The sequence below is a fragment of the Carettochelys insculpta genome, chromosome 8 (assembly GCF_033958435.1).
Source record: "Carettochelys insculpta isolate YL-2023 chromosome 8, ASM3395843v1, whole genome shotgun sequence".
NCBI lineage: Eukaryota > Metazoa > Chordata > Testudines > Carettochelyidae > Carettochelys > Carettochelys insculpta.
The window spans coordinates 44,697,150-44,718,994 of record NC_134144.1 but is presented as its reverse complement, the minus strand read 5'-3'; the positions used below and the strand labels follow the sequence as shown (position 1 = coordinate 44,718,994).

Sequence of the window (21,845 nt, the reverse complement as noted above, 5' to 3'; positions counted from 1 at the left end):
CGTTGCTAAAGTGTGTGAAAGAACCTAAGAAATGACATTATGTAAAAGATTCCAAGTGAAATATAATTTGTTCAAAAATGCTACTTCTAGCTGTTATTTCCTCTACAATGACGGTTGTAGCAATATTTTATCTCCATTCACTAAGCTGAGGTGTCTGAGATAGTTTTCGCTAGTAAAGAAAAGTATGGTTTTTTTTAAAAGGGCCAGACATGTTTATCGCATGATTTCTGAGACAGTTTAGAATACCTGAATTCATAACTAGCCCCAGTCGGCAAAATTTAACTGAGTATGAAATGAACTAGCAGACAGATTCTAATTTAAATTAAAAAAAAAAAAGAAAGAAAGAAAATGGCAGGGTGGCAGGGGAAGAGAGATGACAATGAAAGCAATTATGCACATAGAAACATGCGACTTGGCAAAAAGGCGTGTGGTTTATTCAAACTCTGGAATATTATGTGCAAAACATAGCATAAACCTATTATGACTCCTTAAACTCTCATCGTTTTTTGGATAAAGACTTTGCATGCCCAATGCAGAGAAAGAGTTGTAAGGCATCAATGAGACAAAGTGAAACATGTAAAATGGATGCACTGTGAGGAGCTTTTTAATTTTTTGTCGTGTACAGTGCCTTGCACAGTGGGCTTCTGATCCACGACTACGGCATCTGGACATGACAGTAACACACAAAATAAAAAACTAAATAAGAATTGATAGCAGTCTTAGTACCACCACAAATTTAATCACCATGGCTATGTCTACACTGGAGAGTTCTGTCGACAGAAGGGGCCTTCTGTCAAAAGAACTCTGGGAACATTTACACCATGGTTCCCCAGCCCCCCCTCACTTGTGCCCCCCAGCCAAAGAAAAAGCTGGCCTTTGCTTCTGGCTCTCAGCCCCTGCCATTTCCAATGGGCGACCTGGCGCAGCCGCTATAAAAAGCAGGCAGCCGGCAAAGGCCCACGTGGAGCTAGCTGCCTCCTGCAAAGGTGAGCGAGTGTAGGTTGTGGGGGGAGGAGGAGGATGGAGTTAGATGAGGGGCTGGTGGTGTCTGGCTTTTGGGGAGGGGAGGGGCTCAGGCAGGTGGCTCACAGGCAGCTGGGGTGGCTGGCCTGTGATAAGGGGGGGACGGGACATGAGGGTTTCTCAGTAATCAAAAGTGGGGCGTGATGCCAAAAAGTTTGGGAACCATTGGTCTACATTCATAAAGCCTTCTGTCAACAGAATCTCGACAAAACTCTGCTTTTGTCTCCACAGAGATATCCCTCAAAAAGTCAAGTCAGCCGTTCTGTCGACAGAGGGCAGGGCAATGTGGCTGCTGTCTGTCAACAGAGTGGATTGCTCTGTCAATCTGCTTTTTTGTGTAGATGCACTCTGTTGCCTCTCCATGACTCTGTGGCTGTGGCCACACTTGGCCAAAGCTCCAAAATAGCCATGCAAATGGCCATTTTGAAGATTACTAATGAGGCGCTGAATTAAATATTCAGCACCTCATTAGCATTAGGACACTTCCGGACATGGCACTTCGAAAGCACCACTTTCAATAGCGCGCGGCTCCATGGGGGTCCTTTTCAAAAGGACCCCGCTCCTTTCGAAATCCGGAATAAGGGGATTTCGAAAGGAGCAGGGTCCTTTCGAAAAGGACCCCCGTGTAGTAGCTGCGCCAAGCCACGCGCTTTCGCAAGCAGTGCTTTCCAAGTGCCATGGCCAGAAGTGTCCTAATGCTAATGAGGCGCTGAATATTCAATTCAGCGCCTCATTAGTAATCTTCAAAATGGCTATTTGCATGGCCATTTTGAAGTTTTGGCCAACTGTGGCCACAGCCTATGCAATTTGTGGCACCTATTGGCTACGTCTACACAAGCCCCAAACTTCGAAATGGCCACACAAATGGCCATTTCGAAGTTTACTAATGAAGCGCTGAAATACATATTCAGCGCTTCATTAGCATGCGGGCAGCCGCGGTACTTCGAAATTGACGCGCCTCACCGCTGCGCGGCTTGTCCTGACGGGGCTCCTTTTCGAAAGGACCCTGCCTATTTTGAAGTCCCTTTATTCCCATGAGCTGATGGGAATAAGGGGACTTCGAAGTAGGTGGGGTCCTTTCGAAAAGGAGCCCCGTCAGGACAAGCCGCGCAGCGGTGAGGCGCGTCAATTTCGAAGTACCGCGGCTGCCCGCATGCTAATGAAGCACTGAATATGTATTTCAGCGCTTCATTAGTAAACTTCGAAATGGCCATTTACGTGGCCATTTCGAAGTTTGGGGCTAGTGTAGACACAGCCACTGAGTCGGGAAGAAACACAATTCAAACATTTTCCTTTAGGGGCTAGAATGGAGTTCTTGTACACCTGGCAGTACATTTCTAGCTCTATTTAAAAATGGCTTTGAGCACTGATACAGCTGACCTCAGGCAGCTGAAGGGGCCTGTTACCTTACTTTCATTTACACTCATATGAATTTTATTAAATGCCACTGTTGAATTAAAGGAAAGAGCGTTACTAGCTTTGAAGCACACAACCACATACACTCATACACCCCTGCACTCATACACTTATGCAGGCAAACTCATATAGGTGAAGCGTTAAATAGAGACAGTGAAGGAAGCCAAGGAATAGTGAGCTCAGTGTATGGCTGCAGTCATGAATCGAGGGCAGCGAGCTGATTACATGACCCTCCTGTCAGCTTGCTTTCTCTTGTCAGCATAGTACTCAAGTTAGTACCATCCATACTAAGCAGAATGGGAGGGGCAAAGGGACAGGGCTCTGAGTCTCCTCCTGCCTCCCCAACCAGCCAAGAATAATCTGGAGAGTGGGGATGGCAAGAACTCCCTTATAGCTTTGCACAGATCCTTTTATATGTTTCAGTCCTCTTGTCCTGTCCCACTGCCCCAGGATGCCCTATGACCATGAGTCATCAGCTAACAGCAGATGGGACTTCGGTTGTCTCTTGACAGAGCCTCTTCTCATTCTTAGGTGGGTTCTTCATAGGACTCAGCTCCTATTCTCTGGCCAGGTGCTGCTGGTAGCTGCTTATCCAAACAGACTGGCTTTGGGAACTGATTGATTTGCATACATAACCACATTCACACTTTCCTCACTCACACAAAGGAAAGCTGATTTCAGAGACAGCAATTTCTTTTACAAAGGAACAACCAGGATTTCTTACAGACTTATAGTATCTGTAAACAATTTCTTATTAACTTATATACTAACAATATAGACCTAGTAGCTGCGACAAAACAAATCTTACAGAAAGTTACAAGACTTAAACCCAGTGATGACTGACAGTGACAACAAAACTGGTGTAAAAACACCAACGTTAGCATGAGTGAGGTTTCTGCTTGATAGCATTTTATACCTACTTTTTAAAGATATAATTGATTATATAGGGTGCAAGGGAGCATGGAATTAGAAACAAAATATTTTTGTATAACTAATCCCGGGGTCTTTCCTTCTGCCCTACCTCCTCCACGAACTTAATACAATTCTGTGGTGACCTTGAAGCCTTCTTTGGCTGCCTCCGTCTAAAGGAATTTTTCCAGCACACCGATGAACAACAGTCTGACTCTCTTGACCCCCCCCCACCAACAACAAAAGAAGAAGAACTCTGTGGACTCCCCCTGATAGTCGTCGTGAACGTCTGGATTTCTACGTACAGTGCTTCCGCAACCGTGCCCAGTCTGACATTATACACAAACAATGCCAAATGAGACACAATCTCAACTATGCTGAACGCCATGCTCTCCACAGTCTCAAAAATAACCCAGACATCATAATCAAACCAGCTGACAAAGGGGGTGCTGTTGTCATCCTGAATAAGTCAGACTATGAACAGGAGGCAGCCAGACAACTCTCCAACTCCACATTTTACAGACCTCTCTCCGTTGATCCCACTTTGGAATTCTAAAGGAAATTACAAGAACTACTGAAGGAACGCCCTGCTGCTACTCAGGACCTCATTCACTCAGACACACCATCTGAGCCGCAGCCTGGAGTATTCTATTTACTTCCCAAAATCCACAAACTTGGAAACCCTGGACGCCCTATCATTTTGAGTATTGGCACCCTTACCAGCGGACTATCTAGTTACGTGGACTCCCTCCTCAAACGCTATGCCACCAAGGCCATGTCTACACTAGCCTCAAACTTCGAAATGGCCATTCAAATGGCCATTTCGAAGTTTACTAATGAAGCGCTGAAATACATATTCAGCGCTTCATTAGCATGCATGCGGCCGCGGCACTTCGAAATTGACGCTTCTCACCGCCGCGCGGCTCGTCCCAACAGGGCTCCTTTTCGAAAGGACCCTGCCTACTTCAAAGTCCCCTTATTCCCGGGAATAAGGAGACTTCGAAGTAGGTGGGGTCCTTTTGAAAAGGAGCCCCATCGGGGCGAGGCATGCGGCAGCGAGGAGGGTCAATTTCGAAGTGCCGCGGCCGCCCACATGCTAATGAAGCGCTGAATATGTATTTCAGCGCTTCATTAGTAAACTTCGAAATGGCCATTTGCGTGGCCATTTCGAAGTTTGGGGCTAGTGTAGACGTAGCCCAATACTCCCAGCTATATCCAAGATACCACTGACCTCCTGAAGAAATTACAAAACATCAGAAAAGTTCCTGATAACGCCATCCTTGCCACAATGGATGTAGAGGCTCTGTACACTAATATTCCACATAATGACGGATTACAAGCAATCAGGAATACCATTCCTGATGCCACCACAGCCAATCTGGTGTCTGACCTCTGTAACTTTGTTCTCACACACAATCATTTCCGATGTGAGGACAATTTATACCTCCAGATTAGTGGAACTGCTATGGGCACCCGCATGGCCCCACAATATGCTAATATATTTATGGCTGACCTGGAACAACGATTCCTCAGCTCTCATCTCCTATTACCCCTCCTCTACTTAAGATACATTGAGGACATCTTTATGATTTGGACCCATGGTACAGAGATTCTAAAAGAATTCCACAGAGACTTTAACAATCTACACCCCACCATCAACTTATGCCTCGATTACAACATGCAAGAGATACATTTCCTGGACACTACAGTACTAATCAAGGATGGCCTGATCAGTACCACACTGTACCGAAAACCTACTGATCGCTATACTTACCGACACCCTTCTAGCTTGCATCCTGCACGCATAACTAGATCCATTGTTTACAGTCAGTCTCTTAGATACAATTGCATTTGCTCTGATCCAACTGACAGAGACCAAAAACTACAAGATCTTTACCAAATATTCATAAACCTGAATTACGCACCAGGAGAAGTAAAAAAACAAATATCAACAGGGCCAGACGAATACCCAGAGACCAGCTATTCCAAGATTGGCCCAAAAAAGCCAAGAACAGAACACCACTGCTCGTCACCTACAGCCCCCAACTCAGACCACTGCACCGAATTATTAAAGACCTACAACCTATCCTTAATCAGGATGCCACACTCCAGAAGGCCCTGGGTGACATGCCTGTTCTCTCCTACAGACAACCTCCCAACCTTATGAGGATCCTCACTAACAGCCACAGTCTATATCCCAGGAATACCAGTCCTGGAACCTTTCCTTGCAACAAAGCCCGCTGCCAGCTTTCTCTACATATCTTCTCTGAAAATACTATCACTGGACCTAACCAGGTTACTCACAGAATCACGGGCACTTTCTCATGCTCCTCTGCTAACATCATATATGCCATCATGTGCCAACAATGCCCAGATGCTTTGTATATTGGACAGACTTCTAACTCCCTTAGACAAAGGGTCAATGGGCACAAAACAGACATAAAGACACTCCAGATCCACAAACCAGTTAGTCAACATTTTAATGGAATGGGGCATTCTATTAATGACCTAAATGTATGTGTGTTACTGAAAAAGAACTTTCGCACAGTTCTTCAAAGAGTAACAGCCGAGCTGGCTTTTAAATTCAAATTTGGCACATTAACATGTGGTTTAAACCGGGACGGGAACTTTCTGAGTCACTATAGGAGCTCATCTGCTTACTTGGCTTAATCTAACTCTTGATCTCCCCCCGCACCCCTCCACTCTCTGATTTGCTCACCTTGATTATCTTTTTCTGATTTGTCCTCCTTGCTTACTGTTTTTGGTTCTCTGTGCCTTAAATATTGAGTCTGTTCTGGTCTGTCTATGGTCTGAAGAAGTGGATCTGTCCCACGGAAGATCACCTAATATACTATTTTGCTAGTCTTTAAAGTGCTACTTGACCGCTTTTTGTTTTGATTTTGTATATAGGGTTACTAATTGCTTATGTGTCATATGGAGATGCATTAATAAAAATAAAGGTATTAAGGTGAATTAAAAAAATAACATGCAATGTGACAGATGGCTGTTTAATTTTCTTATACTCCATTAGAGATTGAAAACAACATTTTCAAAACAGAAAAGAAAAAAAAATCTGCTATGACAACTTTGATATATTTGCATTTAATGATCACTCACCCAATTAAGGCTAATGCTTCCATAACAAAGGAAGTGCCAAGAGTTATTAGAGGTTTTGGAATCAAAACACTAGAAAACAACACATCTTGCTTTGTATAAAGTACATTTAATGCCATAAAATTCTAACACCACTTATATATTACCTTACTGTATTAATTAGTGTAAATTTAGTGTCTACATTAACAAGTAATTCAGAAACACATGAAATGATAATATAATGTAGAAATGTGTTTCAAAATAAGTGTGCCATGAACAAATATCACTGACCTCAAGTCCATTTTTGCCTCCTCACTGAATTTAATGGATTTATATTTCAATATATCTTTCAAACAACCCATGATTATGCAGATTGCTCCCTCTCCATCAGTACTTGGAAGATAAAACTAAAAGCTAAACAGAATGTTTACTACCAATTACATATATACAGCATGGTCATAGCTACACGAGCACCCCCCTTTCAAAACGGGGATGCTAATAAGCTAGTTCAGTAGATGTTAATGAGGAGCTGCCAGGCATATGCAGCACATCATTAGCATAATAGTGGCAGCATGCATTTTGAAAGTGCCACTTTCAAAACGCACGCCGCCAGTGTACACAGGGCCTTTCAAAAGGACCCACGGATTTAGAAAGCCCCTTCCCATTTGGTTTTGGGAAGAAGGGGCTTTCAAAATCTGGAGGGTCCTTTCAAAAGGCCCCATCTACACTGGTGGTGTGTGTTTCGAAAGTGGCACTTTCGAAACACGCGCCACTGCCATTATGTTAATGAGGCACTGAATATGCGTGGCAGCGCCTCATTAACATCTACTGAAGTGGCTCATTGGCATTCCCCTTTCAAAAGCGGGGTGCTAGTGTAGTCACGGCCTATTAGGATGATGTCCTCAACTGTGGCCACATAGGCTGGTACAACAGTCCTCAGTACACTAAGCATGTTCAATGAGCATGATTATTTTATTTAATGCTATGCAAGGACCTAAAACAAACAACAGAAATTCTACTGCACTGTGAAACACTGATTTGACTACTCCACTGTTTTCTGCAAGAAAACCTGAAAAGCAGTAACAAAACTAGTCAGCAACAGAGAAGTTTATGTGCTCAAGATATACTCACATGAATGATAAAAACAAAATGAAGCAATTGTTAGCCAGTCAGGATGTAAGAATAGTTTAGGAAAAAACAGACAAATGAACTTTTATGACCCAAAATGCTCAAATATAATCCATGTTATATTGCCATAAGAAGAAAGATTAAAAAGACTGGGATTTTTCAGCTTAGAAAGAGGTGACTAAGCAGGGATATGATAGAGATCTATAAAATCTTGACAGGTATATAAAAAGTTAATACAGAAAAGTTATTTTTTTGTTCCCATAAGAACTAGGAATCTCCAAATGAAATTTATGAGTAGCAAATTTAAATCAAACTAAAGGGACATTTTCTTCATGAAGTGCATGGTAGGCCTGTGGAACTCCATGCCAGAGGATGTTGTGAAGACCAGGGCTTTAACAGGTTCAAAAAAAGAGCTAGATAAATTCATGGAGGTTAGGTCCATCAAGACCTACTAGCCAGGATCGGCAGGAACGGTGTTTCTAAACTCTGTCAGAGGCTAGAAATGGATGACAGGAGAGGCATCATTCAATGACTACCTGTTCTGTTCACTCCATCTGGGGCATCTGGAATCAGCCAGAGTAGAAAACAGGTTAATGAGCTTGATGGGCCTTTTATATGACCCAATATGGCCATTCATATGGGCCGTGTCTACACTAGCTCAAAACTTCAAAATGGCTATGCAAATGGCCATTTCAAAGTTTACTAATGAAGCACTGAAATAGATATTCAGCGCCTCATTAGAACGCTGGCAGTCACGGCACTTTGCAATTGGCATGGCTCATCCAGACAGGGCTCCTTTTCGAAAGGACCCCAGCAACTTTGAAATCCCCTTATTCCTACCTGCTGGGAGGAATAAGGAGATTTTGAAGTTACCGGGATCCTTTCGAAAATGAGTCCCGTCTGGACGAGCCGCGCCAATTTCGAAGTGCCATGGCTGCTGGCATTCTAATGAGGCGCTGAATATGTATTTCAGTGCTTTAGTAGTAAACTTCAAAATGGCCATCTGCATTGCCATTTAGAAGATTTGGACTAGTGTAGATGTAGCTATGTTCTTATATTATATAGACTAGGTTACTGATAACATCTAACCACCATTTCTGATTAGCAGGAAGGAGCAGCCTAGTGCTGTTGGTAAAATTGTATTAAGCAGGTGTCTGTGTCTGTCATTGACATCAAGGCAGGAACAAAACAGAAGGATCCATGAGACTCACGATGTTCATACATATACAAATATACATATGTAGCTCATACAGCTGGAAGGTACCTCTAGAGGTCCATTCTTTTACCCTTATGATTACTCTTTTCCATAAGAATTTTTTATTATGGAAAACTTGCAATCATAGTAGTTACTTTAATCTTGAGAATATTTATATTAGATCTATTCTTACAAAAGCATCCATGTAATCCTTGTTTGAGTGAATCAACTACGTAATTTTTGTTTGTGTGAATGAAGAATGTGAGTGTTTAGAAAGAGATTAGCCTGAAGGCAAGCACAGCATCCAGACAGTCAGAGGAGGGGCTGGAGACTTGGAAGTGCTAAGGAACTACCATTTGTGCCCATTGTATTTGGTGATGGGTGAGGGGCAGATGGACAACCCTGAAGTTAGAAGTAAGCCCTCCCAGGCTGCATCTACACTAGCAAGTTCTTTCAGAAGAAGATTTTTCGAAAGACGGGGGCTCTTTTGAAAGATCCCAAAGAGCACCTACACACAAAAAGTGTTCTTTCGGAAGTAAATCGAAAGAACCTGGCACTCCTTTCTAAATCGTTCTTCCTTCCCCGTTTCAGAAAGACCTTTTTTCGAAAGCTTCTTTTGAAAAAAGTATATATATTTGTGCAGATGCTCTGCAGGGCCCTTCTTCAGAAAGAGCAGTCCTCATGGCACCTGAGTTTTTGCTCCATGGCTTGTTCTTTCAAGAGAGCAGAGGCTATGTGGATGCTCTCTTTTGAAAGAGTGGATCGCGAGCCACTTTTTTGTGTGTGGATGCTCTCTTTCTAAAAAAGTTATTTCAGAAGAGATTTTCTGGAAAGGCTTATTTCAGAAGATCTCTGTAGTGTAGGCATAGCCCCAGTGTGTGAAGATAAGACATCCTTTTGAAAACAAGGTCAGGCAGAATCCAGAAAAGTCATCAGTAGACTGATGTTAAATAAGAATGAAAACAATCCCCAGATATACATATGTTTGCAAAGTAACTAATTATGTTGCCAAGTGGTTGATTACAAGATGCAGCAACATCCACAGGTCTGCGTAAGAAGGGATTCTTATACAAGATGGCTTGTCATGCATGGTACTTTGGGTTTGTCTTGACAAGCAACAGACTCAGAGAAACAGAATCATGACAGAACTTGGCTTCCCACCTAAGGCCCAATCTAACTGGCCATCAGATTAGTCTAAGCCACAAACTGGTACCTTTAAACAACACTGAGTGTGTGAGTGAGAATGATGCGTCTGCTTTGTACATTGTATTCTCAATAAACATGTCATACTGTCTTTTTCCATGAAAAAGATTGTCCATGCATCTTACAAGCATAACACTGCGGGCATTTTATTCCAATATAGACAGCCAGGGCTCACAGACCAACAGGCACTGCTACTAAAAAGTCTCTCTCAAAGACACGCACACCTGAAGCAGAGAACCCAAAGGTACATTACTTGAAGCAGAATGGGGAATTTTATTGTTTTAATCATCCCTAGTGGATGAAGACCAATGGCTAAAAGTTGCTTTTGTTCAGCTTTTCTTTCCTGATTTTCCCTCCTATATAACAGGAGCATTTTCTAGTGCACTAGAACATTAAAAATGGCTGTGTAGAAACAGTAGTACACGTCTCTAATTATGATTGTACCATGGTTGCAATAGTGTAGCAATAGAGCTACACTAGAACTAGGCAAAACACTTGTTTGTCAACCTTAAAAACTGCTGTTCATTCTTGACCTTTTTGTTCACTTTCCCTCAGATACTGGGTTTTCATCACAGGAAGATTTGTGGCGATTTTGGATTTGAATATTCATATTCATACACAAATTTGAGTATCTGCCCAAGACTAACACAGTAAAGCCGCGTCTATACATGCACGCTACTTCGAAGTAGCAGCACCAACTTCAAAATAGCGCCCGTCACGGCTACACGTGTTGGGCGCTATTTCGAAGTTAACATCGACGTTTGGCGGCGAGACATTGAAGTCGCTAACCCCATGAGGGGATGGGAATAGCGCCCTACTTCGACGTTCAACGTCGAAGTACGGAACGTGTAGTCGTTGCGCGTCCCGCAACATCGAAATTGCGGGGTCCTCCATGGAGGCCATCAGCTGAGGGGTTGAGAGACGCTCTCTCCAGCCCCTGAACTCAATGGTGGCCACGTGGAGCGGCCCCTTAAGGCTCCCCGCCGCCTTCCTTCCTGTGCAGGAAGCTGAGAGAGTGTGCAGGCAGCAGCAGTAACACGTGGCTAGCCTGCACGCTCCTCTGCAGCCACACACACCCCCACTCGCCATGATGGCTGCCCCCAGCGCCCCCAGGGGACCCCCCCAAGGGGAGCCAGGGCTCACAGCCCAGCAGCCAGGTGGGGAAGCGGCAGCGGGGCCCCTCCTGGACGGAGGCTGAGCTTCGGGACCTGCTGGGGCTCTGGAGCGAGGAGGAGGTGCTCCAGGTAATGGGGAGCAAGAGACAGAACGCGGATGCATTCGCTCGGCTGGCCGAGGGCCTGGCCGCTGGGGGTCACCCTGCCCACACTCTGGATCATGTCCGGAGTAAAGTGAAGGAGCTGCGGCAGGGTTACGCCCGGGCCCGGGATGCGGCTGGCCGATCTGGGGCCGCCCCCGTCACTTGCCCCTTTTACAGGGAGCTCAGGGCCATCCTGGGCCCCCGGCATACCTCCTCCCCTCCGGCTACTCTTGATACCTCAGCCGAGGAGCCCCAGCAGGCCCCGGAGGCGGACTCCGCCCCGGAGGCAAGCCCTGCACCCCAGGGGCCCCCCCAGGAGACCACCCCCGGGGCACCGGAGGAGGAGGAGGAGGAGAGGGACTCCTCCTCCAGTGACGCCAGCCTCCACATCATCCTCCCATCCAGGAGCTCCAGCTGGGCGTCCACCCCCCGGGTGTCCCCCGACCGTGGGAGTGGACTGTCAGTTATGTACCCCCCCCGGTGCACACCCCCGGGGTTGAGGGGTGGGAGTAATAGATATGACCAGGGCCCTCCACATGCCCAGATGACCATGGCCCCAAGGACAGCAGTGGCATGTCCCTCACAGGAGTGCATCAGCTCCTGCCCCCCCAGCACGACAGTGCCATGCCCCATCCCCGGGGCTGGGGGGAGCAGAACCTCTAGGGTCCCCCGGGGGGAGGGGGTCGGACACCCAGCAGCAGCAGCAGCATGTGATGGAGTGGGGGGAAGTGCAAATGCGAGACTCAGGCTAGATATGAGCAACAAGCTGAATAGCTCCCAGTGGCTAAGGATGATCCTGGGGCTACAACTGGCAGGTTACACCTCTGCCCTGAACAAAGAGGAGGGAGGAGCCGAGCTGGCTTTGAATCAGGGGTGGCAGTTAGAGGCTAGGGGAAGGGAGAGCTAGGAGGCAGCCAGCCTGAGGAGGGGGAAAGCTACACCCCAGAAGGGCACCCCTCAGGGTCTTCTCCCCAGGACGGGTTGGAAGGACTGTCTCTGACTGCTGTACTGTCACTTCTGTGAGAAACTGGGCATCTGTTGCCTAATAAACCTCCTGTCATACCTGCTGAGTGAGAGTCACTCCTGCCAGAGGACGGGGTGCAGTGCAGGGGGACCCCAGAACCCCATCACAGCAGCATCTCCCGGGGACGAGGATGGGGAACCTGCAGCAGAGGGGTGGGGGGACAAGGGCCACAGCTCGGGGCCCACACAAACGGCTGTCTCCACTTTTCTTCCCTCCTCCTGTGTTCTGCAGCTGCACCACCGGAAGGACCGGAGAGCGCCGGCGAGGCGTCAGTGGTCCCGGAAAGCCCTCCGGGGCCATCACTCCAGGCCAGTCCCTCGGCGGAGCACTGACCGGCCCCACAGCAGGGAAGATGGCGGACGCAGCACCACCAGCTGACGGCGATGGACCCCCAGCCGCTGGCCCTCCACCGTCAGCAGCTGGAGGTCGCCGAGCAGCAGCTACGGGTGGAGGAACGCTGCCTCCACCTGCAGGAGTGGGCGCTGGCCTGGCGCCAGGAGGCATGGGGGGCCTAAATGCGGACCCTCAACCGCATCGCGGACTCCCTGGCCCCCCAGGCCGCGCCGTCCGCCGCAGCGCCCGCCCTGCCGGCTCCACCCACTGCTCCAGCCGCTGCGCCGTCCGCCGTCGCACCGCCACCCGCCACCGAGGGCCATTCCACTGAGGGGGACCTGGGGCCAGCTGACACTCGCCAGCCGTATCTCCTGGTCCACCCGGCCCCCAGCCAGCCCCCGCCAGGTCTGCGGCCAAGGCGGGGATCCCAGCCGCCCACCCCCAGTGCTGGACTGTAGGGGCGTGGGGCCCAGGACGTGGCCCCCACCTTTGTATATATTCCCCCCAGTTTATTGTTCTTTTCTTGTAAATAGTTTGTATTTGTGACCCATTACTATGCTGATCCTTACCCCCCCATGTAAATAGTTCTCCCCTTCCTTGTCTTCCCCTTTCATGTTATCCCGATTTTTATAATGTATATATACCTATCAGTTTGATTTCCCCTGTACATAGTTTGCCTTGTTCAGAATATTTATAATAGTAATAATAATAATAATAATAATACGAGTTGTAGTAAAGATGTTTGATTTGACAAACCACTGTCTGCTTTTATTTTTAAAAGAAAAGTGGGGGGGGTGCTCTTGGGTGCTCTGTGGTGTGGGCGTAGGGGCAGGGAGTGTTGTGGAGGATGGGGGGGTGCAGTAGGGGGCCTGCCAGTGTTCACCCCGCGGCCTCATCGAACTGGGCCTGCAGGGCCTCCCGGACCCGGGTCCCTTTGGGGTCCACCTGGCGACTGGGGGCAGCGGGTGGCTGCACATCAGCCCTGCCAGCCTCCACAGCCCAGCCGTGAAAGAAGGCCTCCCCCTTGCTCTCCACCAGCTTGTGTAGGGCGCTGCACGCACCCATAATCTGGGGGATGTTGGTGAGGCCCGCATCAAGGCGGGTGAGGAGACACCTCCAGCGCCCTTTGAGGCGCCCAAATGTGTGCTCCACCACCTGGCGCGCGTGGTTCAGGCGCTGGTTGAAGCGCTCCTGGTTGGCAGACAGATGGCCCGTGTACGGGTGCATGAGCCAAGGCCGGAGGGGTATGCCGCATCTGCGATGACGCAGAGGGGCATGGTGGTGTCCCCCACAGGGATCTCCCACTGGGGGATGTAGGTCCCTGCCTCCAGCCAGCAGCACAGGCCCGAGTTCCGGAATACCCAGGCGTCGTGGGTGGTGCCAGGCCAGCCCACATAAATGTCCAGGAAATGGCCCCAGTTGTCCACCAAGGCCTGGAGGACCACTGAGTGGTAGCCCTTCCGGTTTATGTAGCATCCTCCACTGTGTTGCGGGGCGCGGATGGGGATGTGAGTCCCATCCAGAGCCCCAAAGCAACTGGGGAAGCCCAGGGTGGAAAAGCCTGTGATGGCAGCATCTGGGTCCCCAAGTCTCATCAGCCTGTGGAGGAGCAGGACATTGATGGCGTGGACGACCTGCAGGGGAAGCACATGGGAGAGCACCAATGAGGGGTGTGCAGGGTGTGTGCGGCCCTCCCCTCCCCTCCCCTGCCAGGGCTGCCTCCCGCCCCCTCCCCCCGTGGGTCCTCTTACCTCCATGAGGACAGCCCCAACGGCGGCCTTGCCGACGCCAAACTGCTGGCCCATGGATCAGTAGCTGTCTGGAGTGGCCAGCTTCCAGACAGCAATGCCGACCCGTTTCTCGACGCTGAGGGCACGCCACATGGCGGTGTCCTGGTGCCTGAGTGTGGGGGTGAGCCACTGGCATAGCTCCAGAAATGTCTGCCGGCTCATCCGAAAGTTCTGGAACCAGCGGTCGTCGTCCCACTCTCCGAGCACCAGCCGCTCCCACCAGTCGGTGCTCGTGGGGTAGCTCCACAGCCGGTGGCGTGTGCGGCGGGGGGGGTGGCGGGGTGCTGAAGGTTGGGGGTTGAGTCCTCCTCCCCTGCGGGCAGCTCCTCCTCTGTGGCAAGGAGGTGCTCAGCTGCCTCCTGCATGGCATCGAGCAGGGCGAGCACTGCTCCTGCAGGGGCAGCTGTGTGGACCTCTGGCTGCTGCTGGGGGTCCATGACCGCGTCGCTCGAGGTGTGCGTGCCTATGGCTCTGCAGACCGCGTGCTGTGCAGGCTGCGTGTGTCTGGAAGGGGCCCTTTAAGGGAGCGGCTAGCTGTTGCCCCGGAAGCACTAGTCCGCCCTGTGACCCTGTCTGCAGCTGTTCCTGGCACCCTTATTTTGATGTGTGCTACTTTGGCGCGTAGACGTTCCCTCGCAGCGCCTATTTCGATGTGGTGCTGCGCAACGTCAACGTTGAACTTCGACGTTGCCAGCCCTGGAGGACGTGTAGACGTTATTCACCGAAATAGCCTTTTTTGATGTTGCTACATCGAAATAAGCTACTTCGATGTAGCGTTCACGTGGGCTACGTCTAGACGTGAAGCCAACATTGAAATAGCTTATTTAGATGTAGCAACATCGAAATAGGCTATTTCGATGAATAACGTCTACACGTCCTCCAGGGCTGGCAACGTCGATGTTCAACTTCGACGTTGCACGGCACCACATCGAAATAGGCGCTGCGAGGGTACGTCTACACGCCAAAGTAGCACACATCGAAATAAGGGTGCCAGGCACAGCTGCAGACAGGGTCACAGGGCAGACTCAACAGCAAGCCGCTCCCTTAAAGGGCCCCTCCCAGACACAGTTGCACTAAACAACACAAGATACACAGAGCTGACAACTGGTTGCAGACCCTATGCCTGCAGCATGGATCCCCAGCTGCCGCAGCAGCAGCCAGAAGCCCTGGGCTAAGGGCTGCTGCCCACGGTGACCATAGAGCCCCGCAGGGGCTGGAGAGACAGCATCTCTCAACCCCCCAGCTGACGGCCGCCATGGAGGACCCGGCAATTTCGACGTTGCGGGACGCGGATCGTCTACACAGTCCCTACTTCGATGTTCAACGTCGAAGTAGGGCGCTATTCCGATCCCCTCATGAGGTTAGCGACTTCGACGTCTCGCTGCCTAACGTCGAAGTTAACTTCGAAATAGCGCCCGACGCGTGTAGCTGCGACGGGCGCTATTTCGAAGTTCGTGCTGCTACTTCGAAGTAGCGTGCACATGTAGACACAGCTGTGTAGACGTAGCTTAAGTGATCTCACCCGTTTACAGTAATACAGCCATTAAGCCTGGGACTAGAAATAATATTGTTTGAAGTATATCCAGTTTATGCTATATTTTAGGCAAATATTTTGCAAAACTATAGGCTACAAGCATTTCTACTACAATGTTTGCAACTTATCTGCAATCCTACCATGTATTTGTCAAATTTCAAAGAGTAAAAAGGGCAAATTAATCAGAAAATTGTTTGCTACAATTAGTTTGCCCATCTTTAATAGACTCAAAGTGTTTCCATCATGATAGCTGTAATCATGTTTGGAAACAATCTGAACCCTAGTAATAAGCCATCATAAAATGGAGACAAAGAAAGCTTTTCATACTTTCATACTTTCCTACAGGTACTTGTTCACATTATTCTGCATTTGTAGGCTACTATAATTGAATAAATTGACAATTTACAGTGCTAAGAGAACAATTTTGCAGGAAGAGGAAGAAAAAAAACCAACAAAAAACAAAGATTCATGTACATTCTTGGTAAAGACAGACTTTAAAATCTGCCAGTTCCTCAGCTCAATGCCAAGGTTCCTCATAGTCTCATATAAAAACCATCAGAGAAAACATGATTCAGCCTCCTGGGGATTCATAATTTTCCTTTCACATATGTGAGGGCTACATCTACGCTAGAAGTATCTGTCTACAGAGATGTTCCGACAAAAAACTATTGGCGACACATCACGTCTACACATAAAAGCAGGCTGATCTTTTCATTCACTCGGTCGTCAGAAGGGCCCCCCAGAGCATCTACACATCTTTTTTGTTGACAGTTTCTGTCAGTACCACACATTTTGTGTGTAGATACTCCACAAGTTTTGATGACAAAACCCCAGTTTTGTCTACAAAATTCTAGTGTAGACATAACCAGGTGTGTTGCGCACAGTCAGGCAGGATAACCTGGAACATATAGTTTTCGTCTAGCTTCCATAAAATCAAAGCTATCACCTAAAATGTGAGAGTTAGAAGTACACTACAGATAATAGTTAACCAGATACCATGTCTCTCAGATGCCAAGATCAGACACACTTTCACCACTGTGAAAACTTGACCCAGATTTTAAGGGTGGGGCTCGATCCATATACATCATTCTTCCACTATAAATGTCTATAACCATTATTGGCTACGTCTACACTAGCCAAAAACTTCGAAATGGCCATGCAAATGGCCATTTTGAAGTTTACTAATGAAGCACTGAAATACATATTCAGCGCGTCATTAGCATGTGGGCAGCTGTGGCACTTCGAAATTGACGTGGCTCGCCGCCGCGCGGCTCTTCCAAACGGGGCTCCTTTTCTAAAGGACCCCGGCTACTTCGAAGTCCCTTTATTCCTACCTGCTCATAAGTAAACTTCATTAGTTTCATTGGTAAACTTCGAAATGGCAATTTGCATGGCCATTTCGAAGTTTTTGGCTAGTGTAGACACGGCCATTGTGTTTCAGAACTGAAATATAGCGATTGTCCTGTATTTAAGTCCTCTCGGGCAGCAGCTTCCTCTGAAATAGATTTACCAAGAGTTAATCCCTAGCTTTATGTCTTGTAAAAACCATAAACAAATATCTCATAAGGGAAGTTACCCTGTCTAACTCATAATCCCCAGATTACAATACTCCCCCTTTACAATACTCAGGACAATGTAAACTGCATGCACTGTTGAATCTGCAGACAGATAGACAGCAACAACACCACTGAATGAAATGTCAACTTGCCCAGCACGTAGACCATATTATTGCTGATTGTTGTACCAGAAACATGCAACTAATGGGCTTATGCAATTGGGCTAGAGAATTACTTCACATACTTTGATACTTTATTCATTTGAAAGGACACTGCACAAGACACATGTTTTGAATATGCAAATACACTAGTTCAATAGCTCAGGGGTTTTTTTCAGTTATTTAGATAATTTAGACATTTGACTCTATCTCTAGAAGCTGAGGTAAAAAGGTATTTACAAACTCAGCAGTCCAATTGTGGCCTATTTTATGATTTTCTACAACAAAGAATATATTCCAGCAGCAGTAAAAATGGGGGTTGAATTTAACAAAACTCATAATCCTGTGTCTCAAGTTCAAAATGCTACCTATTTACAGTAGCCTCAATTTCATAATTCGCCATTTCTCCAACTATGCAATTTGGTAGTTTGCATTATCTGTAATAATTTGCTTATTTTTTAATTTCTTAAGGATCCAAACCATGAATAAACACTCATGTATTCTAACTGTACCAATAAAAGGAATAATGGCCATGTTGCCATCTGAGCCTCAATTTACCTTTTACAGATTTCTTTCACCCATCTACTGACAGATAGCTTTTATCCTTTCCTTGGAGGCTGCAAACAACTAAATACAAAATACATGAGTGAGTATGCATGTGCACACACACTATATTATATAAAAAAAGAGGGACCACACGTAGTTCTGAACTATGTTTGGAATGAACAGGTAACTACACTTTAAGAATCAGTAAGTGTATTTCAGGGTTCTCAAAGTCAGAGGACAGTAAACTTAGGGCTTCTCTACACCAACAGTAAGACCATGGCAAGCTGCTGTCTGAGCCTACTGTGCACTAGCCTGCTGTGTTCTAACTGTTCACACGCAGCCTGCTGAAACAGGACTAGTTCAAACGAACTATTAAGGCATATGAGCCGAATGCATATGAACAGTGGGAAAGCCTGGCATGAGAGCACTGGTTAGATTCATGCACCAGTTTACCACAGTAATTGTTCATGTATGCAATACCTTTCTAAAGTGTTTTATAGTTGTCGGAAGTCTGAAACAAAATTAGAGCATTGTAATTAAACAGTGTGTTTTTACTACCCATAAAATAATATTTCTAATAAAAGTTATACAATACCAATATTTGCCAATTCTCACCATTTTTGTTACTATTTTTATTACTGTAGCCTGTAAAAAACCTAAGAACACAAGAACTGCCATGATGGGTTAGACCAAAGGTCCATCCAGGCTAGTATACTGTTTGCCGATAGCGGCCAATGCCAGGTGCCCAGAGGGAGTGGACTGAACAGGTAACAAACAAGCAATCTTGCCCCTGCCATCCATCTCCAGTTTCTGACAAACAGAGACTAGGGACCCCATTCCTTACCCATCCTGGCTAATAGTCATTAACGGACATAAACTTCATTAATTTATCTGACTCTTTTCTAAACTCTGTTATAGTCCTAGCCTTCACAGCCTCCTCTGACAAGGAGTTCCACAGGTTGGCTGCACTCTGTGTAAAGAATTTCCTTTTATTTGTTTTAAACCTGCTGCCCATTGATTTTAGTTGGTGTCCTCTAGTTCTGATATTATGGGAACAAGTAAATATTTTTTCCTTGTTCACTTTCTCCACACCACTCAATTTTATATACTTGTATCATATCCCCCCTTAGTCACTTCTTTTCTAATCTAAAAATCCTAGTCTCTTTAATCTCTTTTCATACGACACCCATTCCAAAATTCCAAACTCCTAATCATTTTAGTAGCCCTTTTCTGAACCTTCTCTAATGCCAATATATCTTTTTTGAGATGAGGTGACCACATCTGTACGCATATATAAGGGCAATAAGATGTTCTCCATCTTATTCTCTATCCCTTTTTAATGATTCCTAACATCGTGCTTGCTTTTTTTGACTGCCGCTGAACAGTGTGGATGTTTTCAGAGAACTATCCACAATGACTCCAAGATCTCTTTCCTGATTAGCTGTAGCTAAAGTAGCCCCCATCATACTGTATGTATAGTTGGGGCTATTTTTTCCCCCATGTGCATTACTTTACATTTATCCACATTAAATTTCATTTGCCATTTTGTTGCCCAATCACTCAGTTTTGTGAGATCTTTTTGAAGTTCTTCACAATCTGCTTTGGTCTTAACTACCATGAGCAGTTTAGTATCATCTGCAAACTTTGCCACCTCACAGTTTACCCCTTTCTCCAGATCATTTAAGAATAAGTTGAATAGGACTGGTCCTAGGACTTAGGGAACACCACTAGTTACCCCTCTCCAAATTTACTATTTATTCCTACTCTCTCTGTTTCCTCCCCTTTAACCAGTTCTCAATCCATGAAAGGATCTCCTCTCTTATCCCATGACAACTTTGGTGAGGGACCATGTCAAAGGCTTTCTGGAAAGTCAAGTACACTGTATCTACTGGATCTCCCTTAGCCACATGTTTATTGGCCCCTTCAAAGAACTCTAATAGATAGTAAGATAAGATTTCTCATTACAGAAACCATATTGACTTTTGCCCAACAAATTATGTTCTTCTATGTGTCCGACAATTTTACTCTTTACTATAGTTTCAACTAATTTGCCGGTACAGACATTAGACTTATTGGCCTGCAACTGCCCGTATCACCTCTACAGCCCTTTTTAAATATTGCCATTACATTACCTATCTTCCAGTCACTGGGTACATAAGCTGATTTAAAGGATAGGTTACAAACCGCAGTTAACATTTCTGCAATTTCACATCTGAGATCTTTCAGAACTCTTGGGTGAATGCCATCAGGTCCCAATGACTTGTTACTGTTAAGTTTATCAATCAGTTCCAAAACCTCCTCTAGTGACACCATACCCTGTATAACTTTTAGCCATGGACCAGGACTCCACCAAGCTAGGTGCTGTACAAACACAAAAACAAAAAGATAGTCTTAAAAAAGTCTTATTCTTGGGGGGCAGCTGATTCTATGGTAACTCTTTTTTAATGGGCTATGTAAAATAATTCTAAACTAAAACTATAAATAGCTTTTATAATATGTGTTCATGGTCACTCAGTCACAATGCAATAATCTGTACTACATGAAAAGATTTGGACTCTGCTGTATGTATGAGGGTTTATACTTTAGATTTCCCAAGGAAGAAAGTGAATTTTTTTCCCTAACGTGAAGTAATTACCATACAAAATAAAATATTCAAAGGACTTTCTAGCCATATTAGGGGAAAGTCTCTGAAGATGACTTTTGCTATACGTCATACTGTTGGTTCATTAATCCATAAAGACTTTTGCTTATCGTTTCAGGCAAGTTCTTTTGAAAAGAACTGAAAGTCTCTCAACTGTGCAAACAGTCATCGACTATTTAATCCCATGGAACTGAATAGTGAGTCAACTTCATATTGTACTCAACAAAGGAAATAAAGCTCTTGCTAAAAGCAATCACAGTCTCTGGAAATGACAGAATAGAGCACAGTTCATTATCCTGCCCTCAAAAATGAATCAGAACTGATTTTGTTACCTGGATATTGCTGCTAACTGATTATCAATCTCTTGAAGTCTAGACCAATATTCATCAGCAAACTTATGGAATTCATTAAGGATTGAAGACTTCAAATCAGGGTATGGGCATTCCAAGGCTAGTAACTGTGTAGGAACTTCATGAAAAAAGCCAGTTTTCTCTTCAAAAGAGTATATTAATAGCTGTTAGACAAAAAAACAAGTTATTAGCGGTCTAATAATTTTTTAATTTTGTGGAGTTCTTTTAATTAAATTTGGAAATGTGACCACTCTCTTACTTTAGCCTTACAGTCTTCAAGTTCTTGTTCCAAAGCCATTTTTTCTTGATTAAGTAATTCTAAAATGGTTTTCTGCTGTTTCTTCACAAAGTCTACCTAGATTTATAAAATAGTAACAGTTAAGATTTATTCTTCATATCACAACTTTTATGTAGAAACAAAGCCTGATTTTCTCCTCCCATATACCAGTTTTACACAGGTATAGCTTTCCTGGAATTAATCCACATTTACACTGGTATAAGTGTGAGTGTACTCAGGAGTACTGAGGTTGACTATAGCCTCAAAAATGAATAGGTGCCAAATTTTTCTGGTAGTAATATTCATCTTAAGGTTACATTTCACACTTCTTTTAAAAGGTTTTGAAAATTTTATTTCCCTCCCCCAAAAAATAAGCAAAAGAAAAGGTAAAATTCAAAATGAGAATGAAAC

At 45.7% G+C, this 21,845-nt stretch overlaps 1 protein-coding gene across 1 annotated transcript in view; it reads right to left on the bottom strand.

Moving 5' to 3' along the window:
- Window positions 1-21,845, bottom strand: part of CCDC148 (coiled-coil domain containing 148) — a 113,989-nt gene that overhangs the window by 67,104 nt on the left and 25,040 nt on the right. The window contains exons 7-8 of the mRNA XM_075000982.1: window positions 21,417-21,512; window positions 21,140-21,321 (exon numbers count right to left, since the gene is read on the bottom strand). Coding sequence (XP_074857083.1) covers window positions 21,140-21,321; window positions 21,417-21,512 — 278 coding nt within the window. The remainder of the gene's footprint in view (window positions 1-21,139; window positions 21,322-21,416; window positions 21,513-21,845) is intronic.